The 17528-nt window shown below is 36.1% G+C and overlaps 1 protein-coding gene across 8 annotated transcripts in view; it reads right to left on the bottom strand.

The window, feature by feature from the left end:
- The window catches only part of MON2 (MON2 homolog, regulator of endosome-to-Golgi trafficking), a 121008-nt gene that overhangs the window by 71893 nt on the left and 31587 nt on the right, over positions 1-17528 (bottom strand). For all 8 annotated transcript variants that reach the window (XM_045464957.1, XM_045464954.1, XM_045464959.1 and 5 more), the window contains 3 exons: positions 13088-13185; positions 12243-12368; positions 9858-10052 (listed from right to left, as the gene is read on the bottom strand). In XM_045464957.1, the coding sequence (XP_045320913.1) occupies positions 9858-10052; positions 12243-12368; positions 13088-13185 (419 nt within the window). The remainder of the gene's footprint in view (positions 1-9857; positions 10053-12242; positions 12369-13087; positions 13186-17528) is intronic.

The following is a 17528-nucleotide window of genomic DNA, read 5'->3' as shown; positions in this document are numbered from 1 at the left end:
AACAGTAAAAATAATCAGTCTCTCTCTAAATACATCTCTGAAAACACACACTAGACATCTGCTCACATGGTCAATCTTTTATCCTCATTCTTTAGAAAGCACTATGCACCATCACACCATCCTCACTGCTGCCAGGTAGCACACATATCATGTAAACTGCTGGTAGGATGTATATTCTACTCTTTAATAATACCACAAGTTTTTCCATACGTTCTTGTGCTGCTTAAACAAAGAGGCAATAAACGTAAGCATGTTTAGTGTATATTTTCTAGGGAAAAACAAAAAGGAATCCATAGCAGTTAGCAAGTATAAAATATAAAGTACTTAGAATGAGACCTGGTACATGGTTTCCCTTTCTTTATAAATATCCATTATCATTACTGTTAATAAAAATCATCTCTTCTGCAAGCTCTTTGTAAATAAAAATGTTTAGAGGACATTCTCAACATTACACACTAAATGTGTGGTAGATGAATAAATGAACAAAATAAAGTAACCAGTTTTTTCAAAAGGTAATAGATTACTTCTTAATGTTACACATTAACTGAGGGCACAGCAGGATCCTTGTGAGGTAAGAACCTAACATTGTGGTTAGTAGGCCAAACTGAAATCTCCCTTTATACCAAGTGCAGCACATTATTGGATGAGTTAGCTGGGGGTACCCTGAAATGAGTAAGCATCATGTGGGGCAAGAAATTTCAGAAATATAGCAGTCGTCAGGATGTTAGCCCAAAGTCTTAGCAGCTGGTATCTTCTAATGTCTTGCAGTACTGTTAACTGGATGCTTAAAACTAGGACATAATCATGAAGATAAAGCAGGAGGGATAATTAAAAACTTGATTCTTGGATTGCTATGATTGGGGAAGTCCTAAAACAGAGGCTTATCACTGTCCTAAACATGATACTGTTAAAAAGCATTAGATCAGAAATCAGATGGGCTCAGCTTTATCCAACAGAGTGGATGACAAATTACATAACCTTATAAATAAAGGATAAAAGCATCTCATCTTCCGGAGAAGTCAAATGAGAAAATTGTAAAAATAAAAACGTCTCGTAAATATGATAAAGTGCCATGCAAATACGGAGCACATTTTTTCCTAAACAAATGATCCCTTTTAGTAAAGAACTGATAAAGAATCATGCTGGTGACTCACTATGCAAGTTGTTATCTACAACAGAGTTTTAACATTAGTGGGTCCTCCAAACGTGCACTACCTCTTTTAGAATAAAAGTGAAATATGAATGCGGTAGTACAATTGAAGGCTCATAAGCCAGGTTTTGAGGCCAGAAAACAAAGGCTGTCAAAAACATTATATCACAGCCAAAAGAAATATTATTATAAAACTTGCTTTGAAGAGTATATCAGTTCCTCTCCTGTAAGAGAAGGACTACAGCGCATTCTGTCAGCTGAAAAATCATGTACAAGGAGTACTATGTACATAACAATGCCTAGAGACCTGTATTATTTTAGCACTTATTTCATAAAAATTACTATCTGAATATATCGTAACATACAAAAATTCAAAGGCTTTAATGAATATATTGTAACATACAAAACATACAAAAATTCAAAGGCTTTAATTTGTAATCTTAAAAAAAAAAAAAAAGCAAATCAAACAACTTATACTACAGCCACTACAACCTTGTAATTTGGGTAAATGAGAGCCTCTCTCCTGAGGTCTGGAACTTTGGTCTCCTTTCCTTCCTCCTTGCCAAGTGTGAAAGTCTGATCAGAGAACTAGTGTTGAGGTCACTGCATTGTTCTCAAGGACATCAATGGAGGGCACCTGCTGTGAATTTATTAAGCCTTTTTCCCAAGAAGCTGTACTCACAGGGAAACGTGTATTAAGAATGGCATCTATGGGGGGCGCCTGGGTGGCTCAGTCAGTTGGGCATCCGACTTCAGCTCAGGTCATGATCATACGGTTCTTGGGTTCGAGCCTCACGTCGGGCTCTGTGCTGAAAGCTCAGAGCCTGAAGCCTGCTTCGGATTCTGTGACTCCCTCTCTCTCTCCCCTCCCCTGCCCATACTTTGCCTCTCCAAGATAAACATTAAAACATTTTTTAAAAAGAATATTTAAAAGAATGGTTTCTATGGCCTAAGTCTAATTGGCCTAATGTGACATGAAGATACCTCATAAACTCCATTATACTAGCATGAAGAGTGATGAATGTTTCTGAATTCCTACAGTCCTTTGGTACTGGATAGTAGTTAAGAGACAACTGATGCTTAAGATTAATCACTCATTCTGGTAGAAATTTTAATCACAGTAGCACATGGATTTCTGATAAGGAACTATGTACATAATAAAGTAACTGTTGACTTAGGACACAACAAAGACAGTCTGATAGACTATAAATGCAGGAGTCTATTTCTCAAAGGCTGATAAGAGTAAACAACCTTTTGGCTAATGAATTTGTAGTGCTAAGATCCTTTGTTGGAGACATGTACGTGAAGCAGTAGAAAATTAGGTTGGGTAAGTCAAAATAGCCCCATTAACTCCTTTTTAAAAGCAGTGAGTCAAAGGTAGAAAAGAGATACGCTACCAACTTATAAGCTAAGTTTCACAAATCCCTTAAACTATCTTCCTAAAAAAGATATCTGGACACAAAGCATAAATGATTCAGAGGACAGAGAAGCATCTAGCTCAGATGATATTAAAGAGAAAGAATATAGTATACCTGCTATATTACATCTCTTCCTGAATGACCAGGGCATTCCAATTTCCTCCAGTCACTCTAGATATATTAACAGAACTAACCTTTGAATGTTAGGTATTTCCACCCCTGAGCTACTTGATACAACAAAATAAGCTGGTGAATACTGAAGGAGAACAGATTCCCTAGTTAAGTGATTCCCCAAAGTGGGGTCAAAATGAGGTTACAATTATTTTTATAGTACTACTAAGATATTACTTGCCATTTTTAGTGTATTGACATTTGCACTGATGATACGAAAGCAATGGTGGGTATAACAGCTGGCGCTTTAGCACGAATCAAGGCAGTAGCACCAAACTGCACTAGTATCATTGTATTTTTCATTCCCACACACAATTTTGTTTTAAAAAGGTCTATTTCACTAAACAACCACAATGAAAATAAGTAAATAAAAATAAGCATAAATAAAAAATAAAATACAAATTATTAATTTTATTAAATTTGACCTGTGTCTGTCTTTTTAATTTTCTGCGTGACAAAATGAGAATATATATGAAGCAGTTTTTCTACGTATCAAAGTTTTTCTACGTACAACGGTTGTCTGGGGAAAAACATAGTTAAGAACTGATCTAGTCACTTTTTTCCCCCTAAGGAACACCATTTTAACTGAAAAAGCAAACGGTAAATTATGACTTTTTAGACTTGTGTACATTGCAGACACTTAATAAAAAAATGAACAAAGTAAGCTTGTAGCTGTAAGGGAAACAAATAACAGTATTTGTTGCCAACAAGAAGATTTAAGCTTTCAAGCAAAAGTATTTTAGAAAATTTATATCTACCACTGTGACCTTGACAACTTCTTAATAACAGATTTATCTGATAAATGGTTGGTGATTAACAAAAGTGATTTCTGGTAATGTATAAAATGTTGACATTTGGATTATCTGCATAATTAAAATACATGATATTACAAAATCATGTATGGATAAAAGATACAATCAGAGCACAAGATGAATCAATGAATTTTAATGTAACCGAGTATGAAAATGTCATTACTATGGTTTCAATACTACACCTTTAAGAAACTGTCACTTGGTCCAGTCTGGTGTAGTAGCAAAGAGGAATATCCACTATTAAGATAGATTTAATATCCATGAAGACAATTCTGCCTTTTCCAACTACATGTCTTTGACAAGACAGATTTTCTTCATATGCTTCAACCAAAACAACACGTCACAAAAGAATGAAAAAAGATAAGAAAATCCAGTTATCTTCTATTAAGCTAGACATTAAGGAGATTTGCAAAAAATATCTTTGTTTTCCTCTTGGAAAAATAATGAGTTTTATGTTAACATGAGTGGGTTCAGTATGATCTGACTTAATTTTTAGTACAATAAATGATAGAAAAAATCCACATAAACAAAAGGTCAATATTTTCCTACAAGCATAAAGAGATCCGAAGACTAAAAAGTGTAAGAATTACTACTCCGGTATGTCTCCTAGATGTATAATTTCCATGTTTAAATAAAGAAAACACAAAGAAATGAGAGAGAAGCATTGCACATAAATTACATATCTTACTCCACAAGTACCATACCTTTAACTTTTGCCCTTGGAGAAACTGTAGAATGTCTGAACTTGCTCATAATGAAAAGTGCCAATATTACAAAATCTAACAGTGTGGAATTAATATTTTAAATCATCTGAAGATGAATTTGCCTTTACAAACACAGTAAGGTAAGTTTTACCAGTTGGTCATTACCCCCAATGAGTGAAGTACACGGAAGTAGGCCTTTCTCTACCACCTTTAGGTAGTAATATTCCATCTTTCCAGTAGCTGGTGACACTGTTACTTATCTTCCCCTTTTATCCCCCACCCAAGTCAAGGAGATTAAGGTCAAAATATGGAGAATGGTATGGTAACAGTATGAAAAATGTGACACTAAACAGCCTTGGAGAGAAAAGAAATAAGAACTAAGAAAACAGACAAGCAGTAAAAAGCACTGGGATTAAGAGCGAGGATTTTGGGGTCTAAAAGAATGAGTTAACATCCCAGCTCTGTGGCATTTTACATAAATATCCTGAGCCTTATTTTTTCAGCTGTAGTAAAGTCTAAGTGAATATATGTAAAGCACTTTGTATAGTGTCTGAAATATATGCACTCAAAAACAGGAATTTCATCCCAAACCAAAATTACTGAGGAATGAAGTATCTGTATCTCTTAAGAAGTCACTGGATGAACTGCTATATACTAAAAGTGGTGGACAGAAACTAAGTTGTTAGTCTGCTGAGATACCATACCAAAATACCACAGACTGGGTGGCTTAAATAACAGAAATCTATTTATCACAGTTCTGGATGCGAGAAGTCTAAGATCAGAGTGCCAGCAAGGTGAGATTTGCATCAGACTGCTCTTCCTAACTCACAAGCAGCTGCTTTATCACTGTGTTCTCCCATGGCAGAAAGAGTGAGAAAGAGCAAGAAAGCTTTCTAGTGTCTCTTCTTATAAGGTCATTAACTCCATCATCATGGCCCTACAGCATGACGTCATCTAAACTTAATTATCTCCCAAAGATTCCATCTCCAAACACTATCACATTAGGGGTTAGGGCTTCAAAATACTAGTTTTGAGGGGGTATAAGTAAGCACCAAGGTGACTTTTTTTTATGTAAGAATATAAAAGTTTTTTATAGCATTATGATTATGAGAGTAGAAGATTTGGTGTTCTATGACTGAGGAGTGGATATGAAAAGGAAAAGGAAGAATATCTCTGCTTCCTATACTTTTATCTTAATTTAATGTAGTTAAACCAGCATTTTAGAGAAGTCTTCCTAAGATAACTCTGGTAATACTTAGGAAAATAAGTAGGGGAGTGATAGATATTTGGCCTTGTCATAGGTGAACTCTACCAGCTTTTGTTTACCTGAGAAAGTCTTAATTTCTCTTTCATTATTAAAGGAAAGTTTTGCTGGGTATAGTATTTGTGGCTGGCAGGTTTTTTTTTTCTTTCAATACTTTGAATACATCATCCCACTCCCTTCTGGCCTGCAAGATTTCTGCTGAGAAATCTACTGAGTCTTATGAGCACTCCCTTGAACATGATGAGTTGCTTTTGTTTTGTTACTTTAAAGATTCTCTGAAACTTTTAACAGCTTGATTATAACATGTCTTGGTATAGTTCTCTTTAGATAAATCCTAGTTGTAATTCTCTGAGCTTCATGAATTTGTATGTCCCTTTCCTTCTTCAAATTTGGGAAGGTTTGGGCCATTACTTCTTCAAACTGGCTCTCTTCCCCTTGCTTTCCTCATCTGTGACTCCAATAATGTATTGTGAAGTAATAAGAAATATATATATTGGTCCCTGCTCCTGGTTCCTGACACAGAGCTCCTACAATTCTCATAATTTCCTGAGTGATAGGAGCATCTGACACAGAGTTTTAAGTCTCCTGAAATTTCCTATGTGATTCTTTCATTCAAATGAGGCAACCCTCAATGGATTACAGGATAGGGGCTGGATACCAGAAAAAATAATCATAATTAGAAGCTTGAGACTTTCAACCTCACCTCTCATACTCTGGAGAGGGAACAGTGGTAGAAATTGAGTTAATAATCAATCATGCTGACATGATGAAACCTCCATAAAAATCCTAAAAGTATGGAGTTTAGGAAGCTTCCAGGTTGGTGAATACATCTATGTGCTAAGAGGGTGACATACCCCAACTGCATGGGGACAGAAGCTCCTGCTCTTGGGACCTTTCCAGACCTCACCCTATGAATCTTTTCATATGCCTGTTCTTTTCATGAATCTGTTCGTTGCTATCCTTTAAAATATCCTTTGTAATAAATAAGCAATAGTAAGTAAACTGTTTTCCTAGGTTCTCTGAACCACTTTGACAAATGATCAAACCCAAAGAGGAGGTTGTGGGAACTTCCCATTTACAGCCAACTTAGAATCTGTGGATAACCAGGCAATGCACTACTTGCAACTGGCATCTGCAACAGGGGAGTCTTGTGGAACTGAGCCCTTAACTACAGGATCTGTACTAACTCTGGCTAGTGTCAGAGTTGAACTCAACGTACAGTATCTGGCTGTCAGAGAATTGGCTGATGTGGGAAAAAATCCATACATCTGATATCCAAGGTGTTGTGAGTGTAGGAGCATAACCCAGTGTGCTTTTCCTAGACATGCATATCTTGGTCTGCTGGATGATATGCCAGAAGTCTGCTAGAAGCTCTTCTTGCTTTTTATGTTTTTGCTCCTCTGACCTGGTAATTGCCAATAACTTGTCTTCAAGTTTGTGGATTCTTTCTTCTGCTTGATCTAGTCTACTGTTGACCCCTTCTATGAATTTTTCAATTCAGAATTACCATATACTTCTTTAGAATTTTTGTTTTGTTCTCCTTTATAGTTTCTACCTCTTTATTGATATTCTCATTTTATTCATATACCATTTTCTTGATTTCATTTAGTTGTCTGTATTCTCTTTTAGCTCATTCAGATCTTTACGATGGTTATTCTGAATTTCTGTCAGGTAATTCACTGACTTCCATTTCTTTATGGTTAGTATCTGGAGATTAATTTTGTTCTTTTAACCGAGCCATATTTCCCTGTTTCTCTGTATGCCTTATTTTGTTGTTGTTGTTGTTGTTGTTGAAAAAGTCAACTCTTTTAGTCTTTATGGACTGGCTTTGTACAGGGAAAGAACTTCACCAATCAGCCTGGAAACCTCTCAAACCTCTTCTGTCAGTGTGTTTCCTCTGGGTTTGTGTGTATAATTTCCCAGCAGAAGACACTTACTTGTTTCTATTCAGAAGCTCCCCCTGGTGTATGTCTGCAGTACTATGCCTCTCTGGGCAAGCAACAGGTTTGCCTTGGTGCCTAGCAGGCCCAAATGTGCTGCCTGTCAGTGTTCCAAGAATCAGGTGAGACAGAAACTAGGTGGGCAGTACCCCAAAAAAGTCAGAATGTTAGATGTGCATTTTATCTTTTGCCCATCTAAAGGAGAAGCCATAGGTTGGCAGTTTTCTCCTGATCATACCATGCTGAGATGTGTAAAGAGTGGAGTGAGGTATGCAGTTAAGGGCCATGAGCTTTCCTACCCACTGTAATGAACCTCACTGTTTGGCCTTCCATTTGACTATGGTGCTATAACCTCTCAACTGGTTTCCGAAGTTGTCACAGAGGTAATTATGTACTGTTAAGTTGGTGTCTCTCTGGGGGACAGAGGGCTTGAATCCTCATCTTCCAACATTTTGCTGATGTCACTCTGGTTTACAATTTTAAAAACTTTCTTTGCAGGGACTCCTGGGTGGCTTAGTCAGTTGAGTGTCCAACTTCGGCTCAGGTCATGATCTTGTAGTGAGTTCGAGCCCCACGTCAGGCTCTGTGCTGACAGCTCAGAGCCTGGAGCCTGCTTCAGATTCTGTGTCTCCCTCTCTCTCTGCCCCTCCCCCACTCAGGCTCTGTTTTGTCTCTCAAAATGAATAAATGTTAACAAAAAAAAATTTTTTTAAGTTTCTTTGTGGACTAGGGTGCCTGGGTGGCTCAGTCAGGTAAGTGTCCGAGTCTTGATTTCATGAGAAATCGTGAGAAATTCGTTTCATGAGACTTAGCCATGTGTCAAGCTCTATGCTGACAGCACAGAGCCTGCTTGGAATTCTTTCTCTTCCTCTCTCTCTGACCCTCTCCCGCTCGTGTTTTCTCTCTCTCTCAAAATAAAAAAACAGGCAATAAAAAAGTTTCTTTGTAGATTGAAACGGACTATAATAAATACAATTAAGAAAATATGACAACTGCCAGGTAAAAGTTCTCCATCTTTGGAGAAATTAAGCAACTTTTCATTTATTTTCAACAAGTGACAGGAGACCTTTCAAAACCTCCAAAAGTTAATCAATGTAAAGATTCACAGAATTTCCCTCCATTTCAACTGTATATAATTAGACAAAAAAGTCTTATTTTTTCAATTAAAAATAATTATTGGAAATTATATCAAATACCATGCATGTTGGGAGGAACACTGACTGTAATTTTTAAAAAATTAATCCCTACAGAGAAAGATGGAGCTATGAACTAAAGTAAGTTCATAAACTCATATAAGTGTTCAATTACATGCTATTAACATGGGTAGAAGAGAAAAAAATCCAAGCCAATAATAATGGGTGTACCAAAAGACTCTTAAACCTTTGGCACCTAACTCTGATAACTTAACAGTTTCCCTAATAAATAGCAACACTTTTGAAGTGTTTGATTTCCTACAGTTATCTCTATACAATGCATTAAATACATCAATGTATATTATACATATACCTTTTGTGGCCAGAAATAATGATAACTACAGTGCTTATGAAGATTATTTCTGAATACACTTTGCATAAATGGATTTGGAATATGAAAAGAAAATGTATAACATGTTTATCCTAAATAATTAAAAAAAAAAGCCCTTTATTTTAAAAAGCTCTCCACAGAATTTAGTATAAACTATTATCTACTAGTTTGTGAAGTTGTTGGCTATCTCTAATATTTAGTACATCAAATGCTCACAGTATTAGAAGTATTATAATTTTATACAGTTTACTATTCCACAATGATCAATAACCAATTATTCCTGTTAATTAAAATTAAGTATACAAGCTTAAAAAAACTACAATGCTGGATTTGACTTAATATAAAATTAAAAAGAAATATAATACATCATTTTCTCTAAAAAATATTGATACATTGATGTATTGTGATCAGGAATACCACAAATTCATAAATTTATGCAAAATAAATATAATACTGGACTAGAAGCCAATATAGTTGATTATTAATCCTAGAGTTCACCAAATTTTTAACTTCTTTGCTTTAATCTGTTAAGATACATAAAATAGTATAAATGAAAGTAGCATTAATTGAAGATACTATAATTTTAATTATCCTTCAAATGAGGTATTGATAATTAGCTAAGAAGCTAAATTCCCCAGCCACAAATTCTATGCTGCCTTCAGATAATAGTCGATGACTCTACTTGACATACATTAAAAATAAGCAAGATTTAAGAAAGGACAGCATAAACCCTTATTAGAGTAACTAGGAGAATACCTATCAATACGCAAAAAATTCTGAAGTGAAAAGGCTGAATGCACTGTAATAAATTATCGTTTAAAAAGAGCACTGTGTGCAATTACACATACAAACATGCATGAAAATTAGCACTTACCAAAAGACTGTAAAATTGCTTAATCAGAACAGATACTACTCTCAGCAAACGCATGCAGATAGGAAAATACGGTTTTTCAACTGGTGCTGGAGAAGATGAAGAGCTGGAACCTTGTCTGAACTTTATATTTGGAGAAAAGAGTTTTATCACAAGAGGACATACCCTTTCTTTGAGAAGGAAACTAAACTCTTGGTGCTATTTGCAAAGACAAAAAAAAAAAAAAATTAACTTAATTGGTACTTATTATTTTTATTTTACTTACTACTTTTCAAACATATGTACTAGCAAATAAAACTTAATAACCAGTATGAATAATTTAGCTTTATTATATGTTTAGTTTATTACTCTAGTTGACACACAAGTATGAAATTAGTGCTGCTCTTTGAGAGTGTAAGATCAAACTGTTCATCATTATATCAAAGTTTAAAAAGAATCTAATTTAAAAAGGAATCTAATGAATTGGAATTAAGTGGTTTATTATTAGGAATTTTAATTTTGCTGGAACACTATCAATTAAAAACATAAAGAACAGAAGAAAACAGATTACACAAATAGCTAAGGCATTTAAAATAGGCAGCTGAAAGAACACCAGTTTAACAAAATATGTTATATAATTCATTAATTTTATTTTGCCAAGATAACAATTCCATTCATGTATGGAAGATTTAAGAATTAACTTAATATTTTGTTCTTCTTAGACTGCTTGAACAGAACACAATAAGCTGATTTTTAAAAATGCAATGACAAACAAGCATAATTATTTTATTTCTTAAAGTTTTATTTATTTAAGTAATCTCTACACTCAGCCTAGAACTTGAACTAATGACCCCAAGATCAAGAGTCTCATGATCCTCTGACTGAGCTACCCTGACACCCCCCCATAATTATTTTAGTCTGGGGAATCTTGCAAAGGATTCTTAAAATTTACTTATAGTCATATCATGTCATGCAAACAACCTTCCTTAACCTATTCATTTCCTGCCTATATTAGCCCAAAATAGTCCCATTTTACTGATAATATAAAGTCCAGTGCACAACTAATGCCTAACCTCAAATATACATTATTTTGTTTTTTTATTCATCCAAATACCACTGAGGCTGAGAACAAGGCACAATAATAGAAATCATCCAATCTAATCTTTTAATCTTACAGAAAAGGGAACAAATAAGGTACAGAGCAGTTTATTTGTTCAGAATTAAGATTTTTAAAATGTCTCCTTATTAGAATCCGATTCATCAGAGGAAAAAAAAAAATGAAAAAATACCGGTAAGTGAAAAGATAAAAATAAAAGCCTTGCCTAATATTAACTTCCTGGAGAAACGCTATTGATCACTGCTAACTTCCGAATGTATATTCTTCTAGACTTTTATACACATTTTAATGTACTTTTTAATTCTTTGTCCCCCAAAATGGGATCTTTAGAGTTAAGTGATTTGAAATTCTACTGTCCTATCGATAATTAGTTTCTTTGACTGCCAAAATGAAAAGCATACCAAAGTACATTTTCATACTTCACTAACTAAATTTATATACTGGTTAATTGATAAATATTATAGACAACTCTTTAAAGTTTTATCTATTCACACTTTTTCCACTCACTACTCAACTGAATACAATTGGGCTTCCTTCATAACCACTAGGAACCACCCAACTCCACTCAAATTATTCTCACTACAGTCATCATGATCTCTATGTCCCCAAATTATCATTTGTATAATAAAAGTTTCAGTTCCAAATCCTGGGCTAAAGGATCTTCTACTATTGTAGCACTTGGCTCACACATTTTGGAAGTGCCACTTAGGGACGCAGTATGGTAAGGAAAGGAACTAGGTTAGTGGTAAAAAGATCTAAATTTTAGTTCAAGATTTGCTAATAACTAAGGAATCCTATGTAAACCACTGAATCAATATTAGACTTTAGCTTCTTGCAAGTTAAATGAAAAGTTTGGATTCTTACTTTTTCCTCTATAACTCTCTATTTTGAAATGTTCTGTACTGCAAGTTAAACTTATCAGCCATTGACTACTACTTTTCTCCAAATAAATTATCAAAAAGCACATAGGTACATATAAACAAGTAAAGATCAGTATCAATTTTTCAGTTTTTACATATTTTAAAAAATAGCCCACATACTACATTCCTTCGTGGATTCACAGACTGAGAAATGTCTCACTAGATAGTCCCTAAGGATTCTAAGGTTAAAATTTCAAAACGCGAGGGCACTACAATAATGTAAGACACATGAAATTATCACAGTTCTAAAGTCTAAAGCTATAATTCTTTCAGTCCTCTAACATGGGAAAAAGAATACATGTTACTTTCTTGAAAAATATCTGTGAAAAAATTATAGATTAATTTTGTTGCAAGATACTACAAATGGCTTACTTGTAAAAAGACCTGTGGAAAATCATTCAGGACTGACTCAAGTAATTCAAGGCCAAATGTTCGAGTCATTTCTGTCATGCCTACTAGCCAGTAAGGGGCATCAGCATTAACCAACTGACAAAGATCCTGGGAAAATAATTCAAACAATAAATAAAAAATAAATAAAACATTTACATGCTAGAATGAAATGTGCTGTTCAGAATTCATAAAAGTAAAAAAATTATCTCTTCTTATATGGTATATTTACTCCTCAGAAACTAAACACTGGTAATGCAAATTCTGACAAACTATATACTTGATTAAATAAGTAAACTTTTAAGGAATCGTGTAACTTTTGACAAGACATAATATAAACACATAAACGGTTAATAGTCTTTTAATGAAAAAACACTTATAATAATCCTTTAATAAATAATTAATAAAATTTCAGTGCTGATAAGTCTCATTTTACTTAAAAGATTTATTCATGACAAATAATGTAAAAATTAGGTATTTGTATATCAAATTATATTAAATAGGCCAAAGGTTTATTAGTTAAATTTTAAGTTGAAAATTATTTTTTAGTACTAGTTATTTTTCTAGTATAATATAATATGGTATTTTCTAGTATAGTGTAATTCATTCTATTTCCTTAAAGTGAAATGTTACATTTTATCATGTTAGTTAACTGTGGATAGTCTTTAACATTAAAGAAGTTTTTTGGAATACTACTTTTGACACTTCAAAATTGGACACTTTTTAAAAATTGACACTTTAAAAATTAAACCAAACATAAAATGCAAAAATCAAAAATTTACACAAAACTATATTCTGTAATAAAAATTTTTTTTTATCAATTGAAATACCTGGAAAAGCATATATGCATCTTTAGCACAAGGTTTGAGGGTGCTGACACATCTTCTGTTACTGTTTCCTTGGACCAGTACTGGTTGTTCTATAATATCTGTAGTCAAAATCAGATGAGTTTTAGGAGTTTATAAGGACCTTTAAAAAATCATATGCACTACTTAAAATAAATACATGTTTATGAAATTACAAACTTTATAGGCTCAGAACTATGCTTCGAAACTGGGGGGAAAATACTACTTAGCAATGAGAAAGAATGAAATCTTGCCATTTGCAACAACATGGATGGAACTGGAGGGTATTATGCTAAGTGAAATGAGTCAGTCAGAGAAAGACATATATGTTTTCACTCATATGTGGAACTTGAGAAACTTAACAGAAGACCATGGGGGAAAGGAAGGGGAAAAAAATAGTTTCAAACAGGGAGCAAACCACGGGAGACCCTTAAATACAGAGAACAAACTAAGGGTTGAAGGAGAGAGCTAGGGGAAAATGGGTGATGGGCACTGAGGAGGGCACTTGTTGGGATGAGCACTGGGTGCGGTATGTAAGTGATGGATCAAGGGAATCTACTCCCGAAACCAAGAGCACACTGTATACACTGTACATTAGCTAAAGTGAAAATAAATTATATTTAGGAAAACCAAAAAAGAGAATGTATCAGTAAGATGAAAAACATATGATGATTCGTCATTAGGAAGATGGCGGCTTAGGAGGACGCTGGGCTCACCGCGCATCCTACTGATCACTTAGATTCTGCCTACACCTGCCTAAATAACCCAGAAAATCACCAGAAGACTAGCAGAATGGAGTCTCCAGAGCCAAGCGCAGACGAGAGGCCCACGGAAGAGGGTAGGAAGGGCGGAGAGGCGGTGCGCGCTCCACGGACTGGCGGGAGGGAGCCGGGGCGGAGGGGCAGCCGAGTCTGGCTTGCAAAAGCGAGGGGCTGGACGGAGTGTGTTCTGACAGTAAGTGGGACTTAACATCTGGAAGGTTATAAGCTAACAGCTCTGCTCGGAGAACGGGAGGGCTGGAGGACAACGGGAGGGAGAGTTGTTGAGCCCCGGACGACACAGCGCAGTGTGGCGGGGAACAAAGGCGCTCGCCAGCGCCATCTCCCTCGCCCATCCCCAAGCCAAAATCCCAAAGGGAACCGGTTCCTGCCAGGGAACTTGCTGGCACCACGCAAACACCCAAGGCTGTGCTTCTGCGGATCCATCCCTCCATTGGCAGGTCTGACTACCTCCCAGTGCCACGGGGCCCCTACCGAGGCGGATCTCTGAAGGAAAAGTGAGCTGACTCTGCCCCTCTCGCCCCTGTGCACCTTGATGATCCACCCCAGCTAATACACCAGATCCCCAGCACCACAAGCCTGGCAGTGTGCAAGCAGCCCAGACGGGCCACGCCACCCCACAGTGAATCCCGCCCCTAGGAAAGGGGAAGAGAAGGTACACACCAGTCTGACTGTGGCCCCAACTGTGGGCTGGGGGCAGACATTAGGTCTGACTGCGGCCCCTGCCCACCAGTGCGAGTTATTCAAGACAGCACAGGGGAAGTGCCCTGCAGTTCTATCCAAAATGACAAAATGGAAGAACTCCCCTCAAAAGAATCTCCAGGAAATAACGACAGCTAACAAACTGATCAAAAAGGATTTAAACAATATAACAGAAAGTGAATTTAGAATAATAGTCATAAAATTAATCGCTGGGCTCGAAAACAGTATAAAGGACAGCAGAGAATCTGTTGCTACAGAGATCAAGGGACTAGCGAACAGCCAGGAGGAGCTAAAAAATGCTATTAATGAGCTGAAAAATAAAATGGAGATGACTACGGCTCAGACTGAAGAGAAAGAGGAGAGAACAGGTGAACTAGAAGATAAAATTACGGAAAAAGAAGAAGCTGAGAAAAAGATAAAAAAAATCCAGGAGTATGAGGGGAAAATTAGAGAACTAAGTGATGCACTAAAGAAAAATAATCTACGCATGATTGGTATTCCAGAGGAGGAAGAGAGAGGGAAAGGTGCTGAAGGTGTACTTGAAGAAATAATAGCTAGAACCTCCCCGATCTGGGGAAAGAAAAAGGCATAGAAACCCAAGAGGCACAGAGAACTCCCTTCAGACGTAACTTGAATCAATCTTCTGCATGACATATCATAGTGAAACTGGCAAAATACAAGGATAAACAGAAAATTCTGAAAGCAGCTAGGGATAAACATGCTCTAACATATAAAGAGAGACCTATAAGACTCGTGACCGATCTCTCTACTGAAACTTGGCAGGCCACAAAGGAATGGCAGGAGATCTTCAATGTGATGAACAGAAAAAATATGCAGCTGAGAATCCTTTATCCAGCAAGTCTGTCATTTAGAATAGAAGGAGAGATAAAGGTCTTCCCAAACAAACAAAAACTGAAGGAATTCGTCACCACTAAACCAGCCCTACAAGAGATCCTAAGGGGGATCCTGTGAGACAAAGTACCAGAGACATCGCTACAAGCATGAAACCTATGGACATCACAATGACTCTAAACCCGTATCTTTCTATAATAACACTAAATGTAAATAGACTAAATGCGCCAACCAAAAGACATAGGGTATCAGAATGGATAAAAAAACAAGACCCATCTGTTTGCTGTCTACAAGAGACTCATTTTAGACCTGAGGACACCTTCAGATTGAGAGTGAGGGGGATGGAGAACTATTTATCATGCCACTGGAAGTCAAAAGAAAGCTGGAATAGCCATACTTATATCAGACAAAGTAGACTTTCAATTAAAGGCTGTAACAAGAGATGAAGAAGGGCATTATATAATAATCACAGGGTCTATCCATCAGGAAGAGCTAACAATTATAAGTGTCTATGCGCCGAGTACAGGAGCCCCCAAATATATAAAACAATTACTCACAAACATAAGCAACCTTATTGATAAGAATGTGGTAATTGCAGGGGACTTTAACACCCCACTTACAGAAATGGATAGATCATCTAGACACACGGTCAATAAAGAAACAAGGGCCCTGAATGATACATTGGATCAGATGGACTTGAGATCTATTTAGAACTCTGCATCCCAAAACAACAGAATATACTTTCTTCTCGAGTGCACATGGAACATTCTCCAAGATAGATCACATACTGGGTCACAAAACAGCCCTTCATAAGTATACAAGAACTGAAATCATACCATGCATACTTTCAGACCACAACGCTATGAAGCTTGAAATCAACCACAGGAAAAAGTCTGGAAAACCTCCAAAAGCATGGAGGTTAAAGAACACCCTACTAACGAATGAGTGGGTCAACCAGGCAACTAGAGAAGAAATTAAAAAATATATGGAAACAAACGAAAATGAAAATACAACAATCCAAACGCTTTGGGATGCAGCAAAGGCAGTCCTGAGAGGAAAATACATTGCAATCCAGGCCTATCTCAAGAAACAAGAAAAATCCCAAATACAAAATCTAACAGCACACCTAAAGGAAACAGAAGCAGAACAGCAAAGACAGCCAAACCCAGCAGAAGAAGAGAAATAATAAAGATCAGAGCAGAAATAAACAATACAGAATCTAAAAAAATCGTAGAGCAGATCAATGAAACCAAGAGTTGGTTTTCTGAAAAAATAAACAAAATTGATAAACCTCTAGCCAGGCTTCTCAAAAAGAAAAGGGAGATGACCCAAATAGATAAAATCATGAATGAAAATGGAATTATTACAACCAATCCCTCAGAGATACAAACAATTATCAGGGAATACTATGAAAAATTATATGCCAACACACTGGACAACCTGGAAGAAATAGACAAATTCCTAAACACCCACACGCTTCCAAAACTCAATCAGGAGGAAATAGAAAGCTTGAACAGACCCATAACCAGCGAAGAAATTGAATCAGTTATCAAAAATCTCCCAACAAATAAGAGTCCAGGACCAGATGGCTTCCCAGGGGAGTTCTACCAGACGTTTAAAGCAGAGATAATACCTATCCTTCTCAAGCTATTCCAAAAAATAGAAAGGGAAGGAAAACTTCCAGACTCATTCTATGAAGCCAGTATTACCTTGATTCCTAAACCAGACAGAGACCCAGTGAAAAAAGAGAATATCCCTGATGAATATGGACACAAAAATTCTCAATAAGACACTAGCAAATCGAATTCAACAGCATATAAAAAGAATTATTCACCATGATCAAGTGGGATTCATTCCTGGGATGCAGGGCTGGTTCAACATTCGCAAATCAATCAACGTGATACATCACATTAATAAAAGAAAAGATAAGAACCACATGAGCCTGTCAATTGATGCAGAAAAGTCCTTTGACAAAATTCAGCAACCTTTCTTAATAAAAACCCTCGAGAAAGTCGGGATAGAAGGAACATACTTAAAGATCATAAAAGCCATTTATGAAAAGCCCACAGCTAACATCATCCTCAATGGTGAAA

This window comes from Leopardus geoffroyi, chromosome B4, assembly GCF_018350155.1.
Source record: "Leopardus geoffroyi isolate Oge1 chromosome B4, O.geoffroyi_Oge1_pat1.0, whole genome shotgun sequence".
Classification (NCBI taxonomy): Eukaryota; Metazoa; Chordata; class Mammalia; order Carnivora; family Felidae; genus Leopardus; species Leopardus geoffroyi.
The sequence above is the reverse complement of the archived record's forward strand: the minus strand, read 5'-3'. Positions and strand labels throughout refer to the sequence as shown.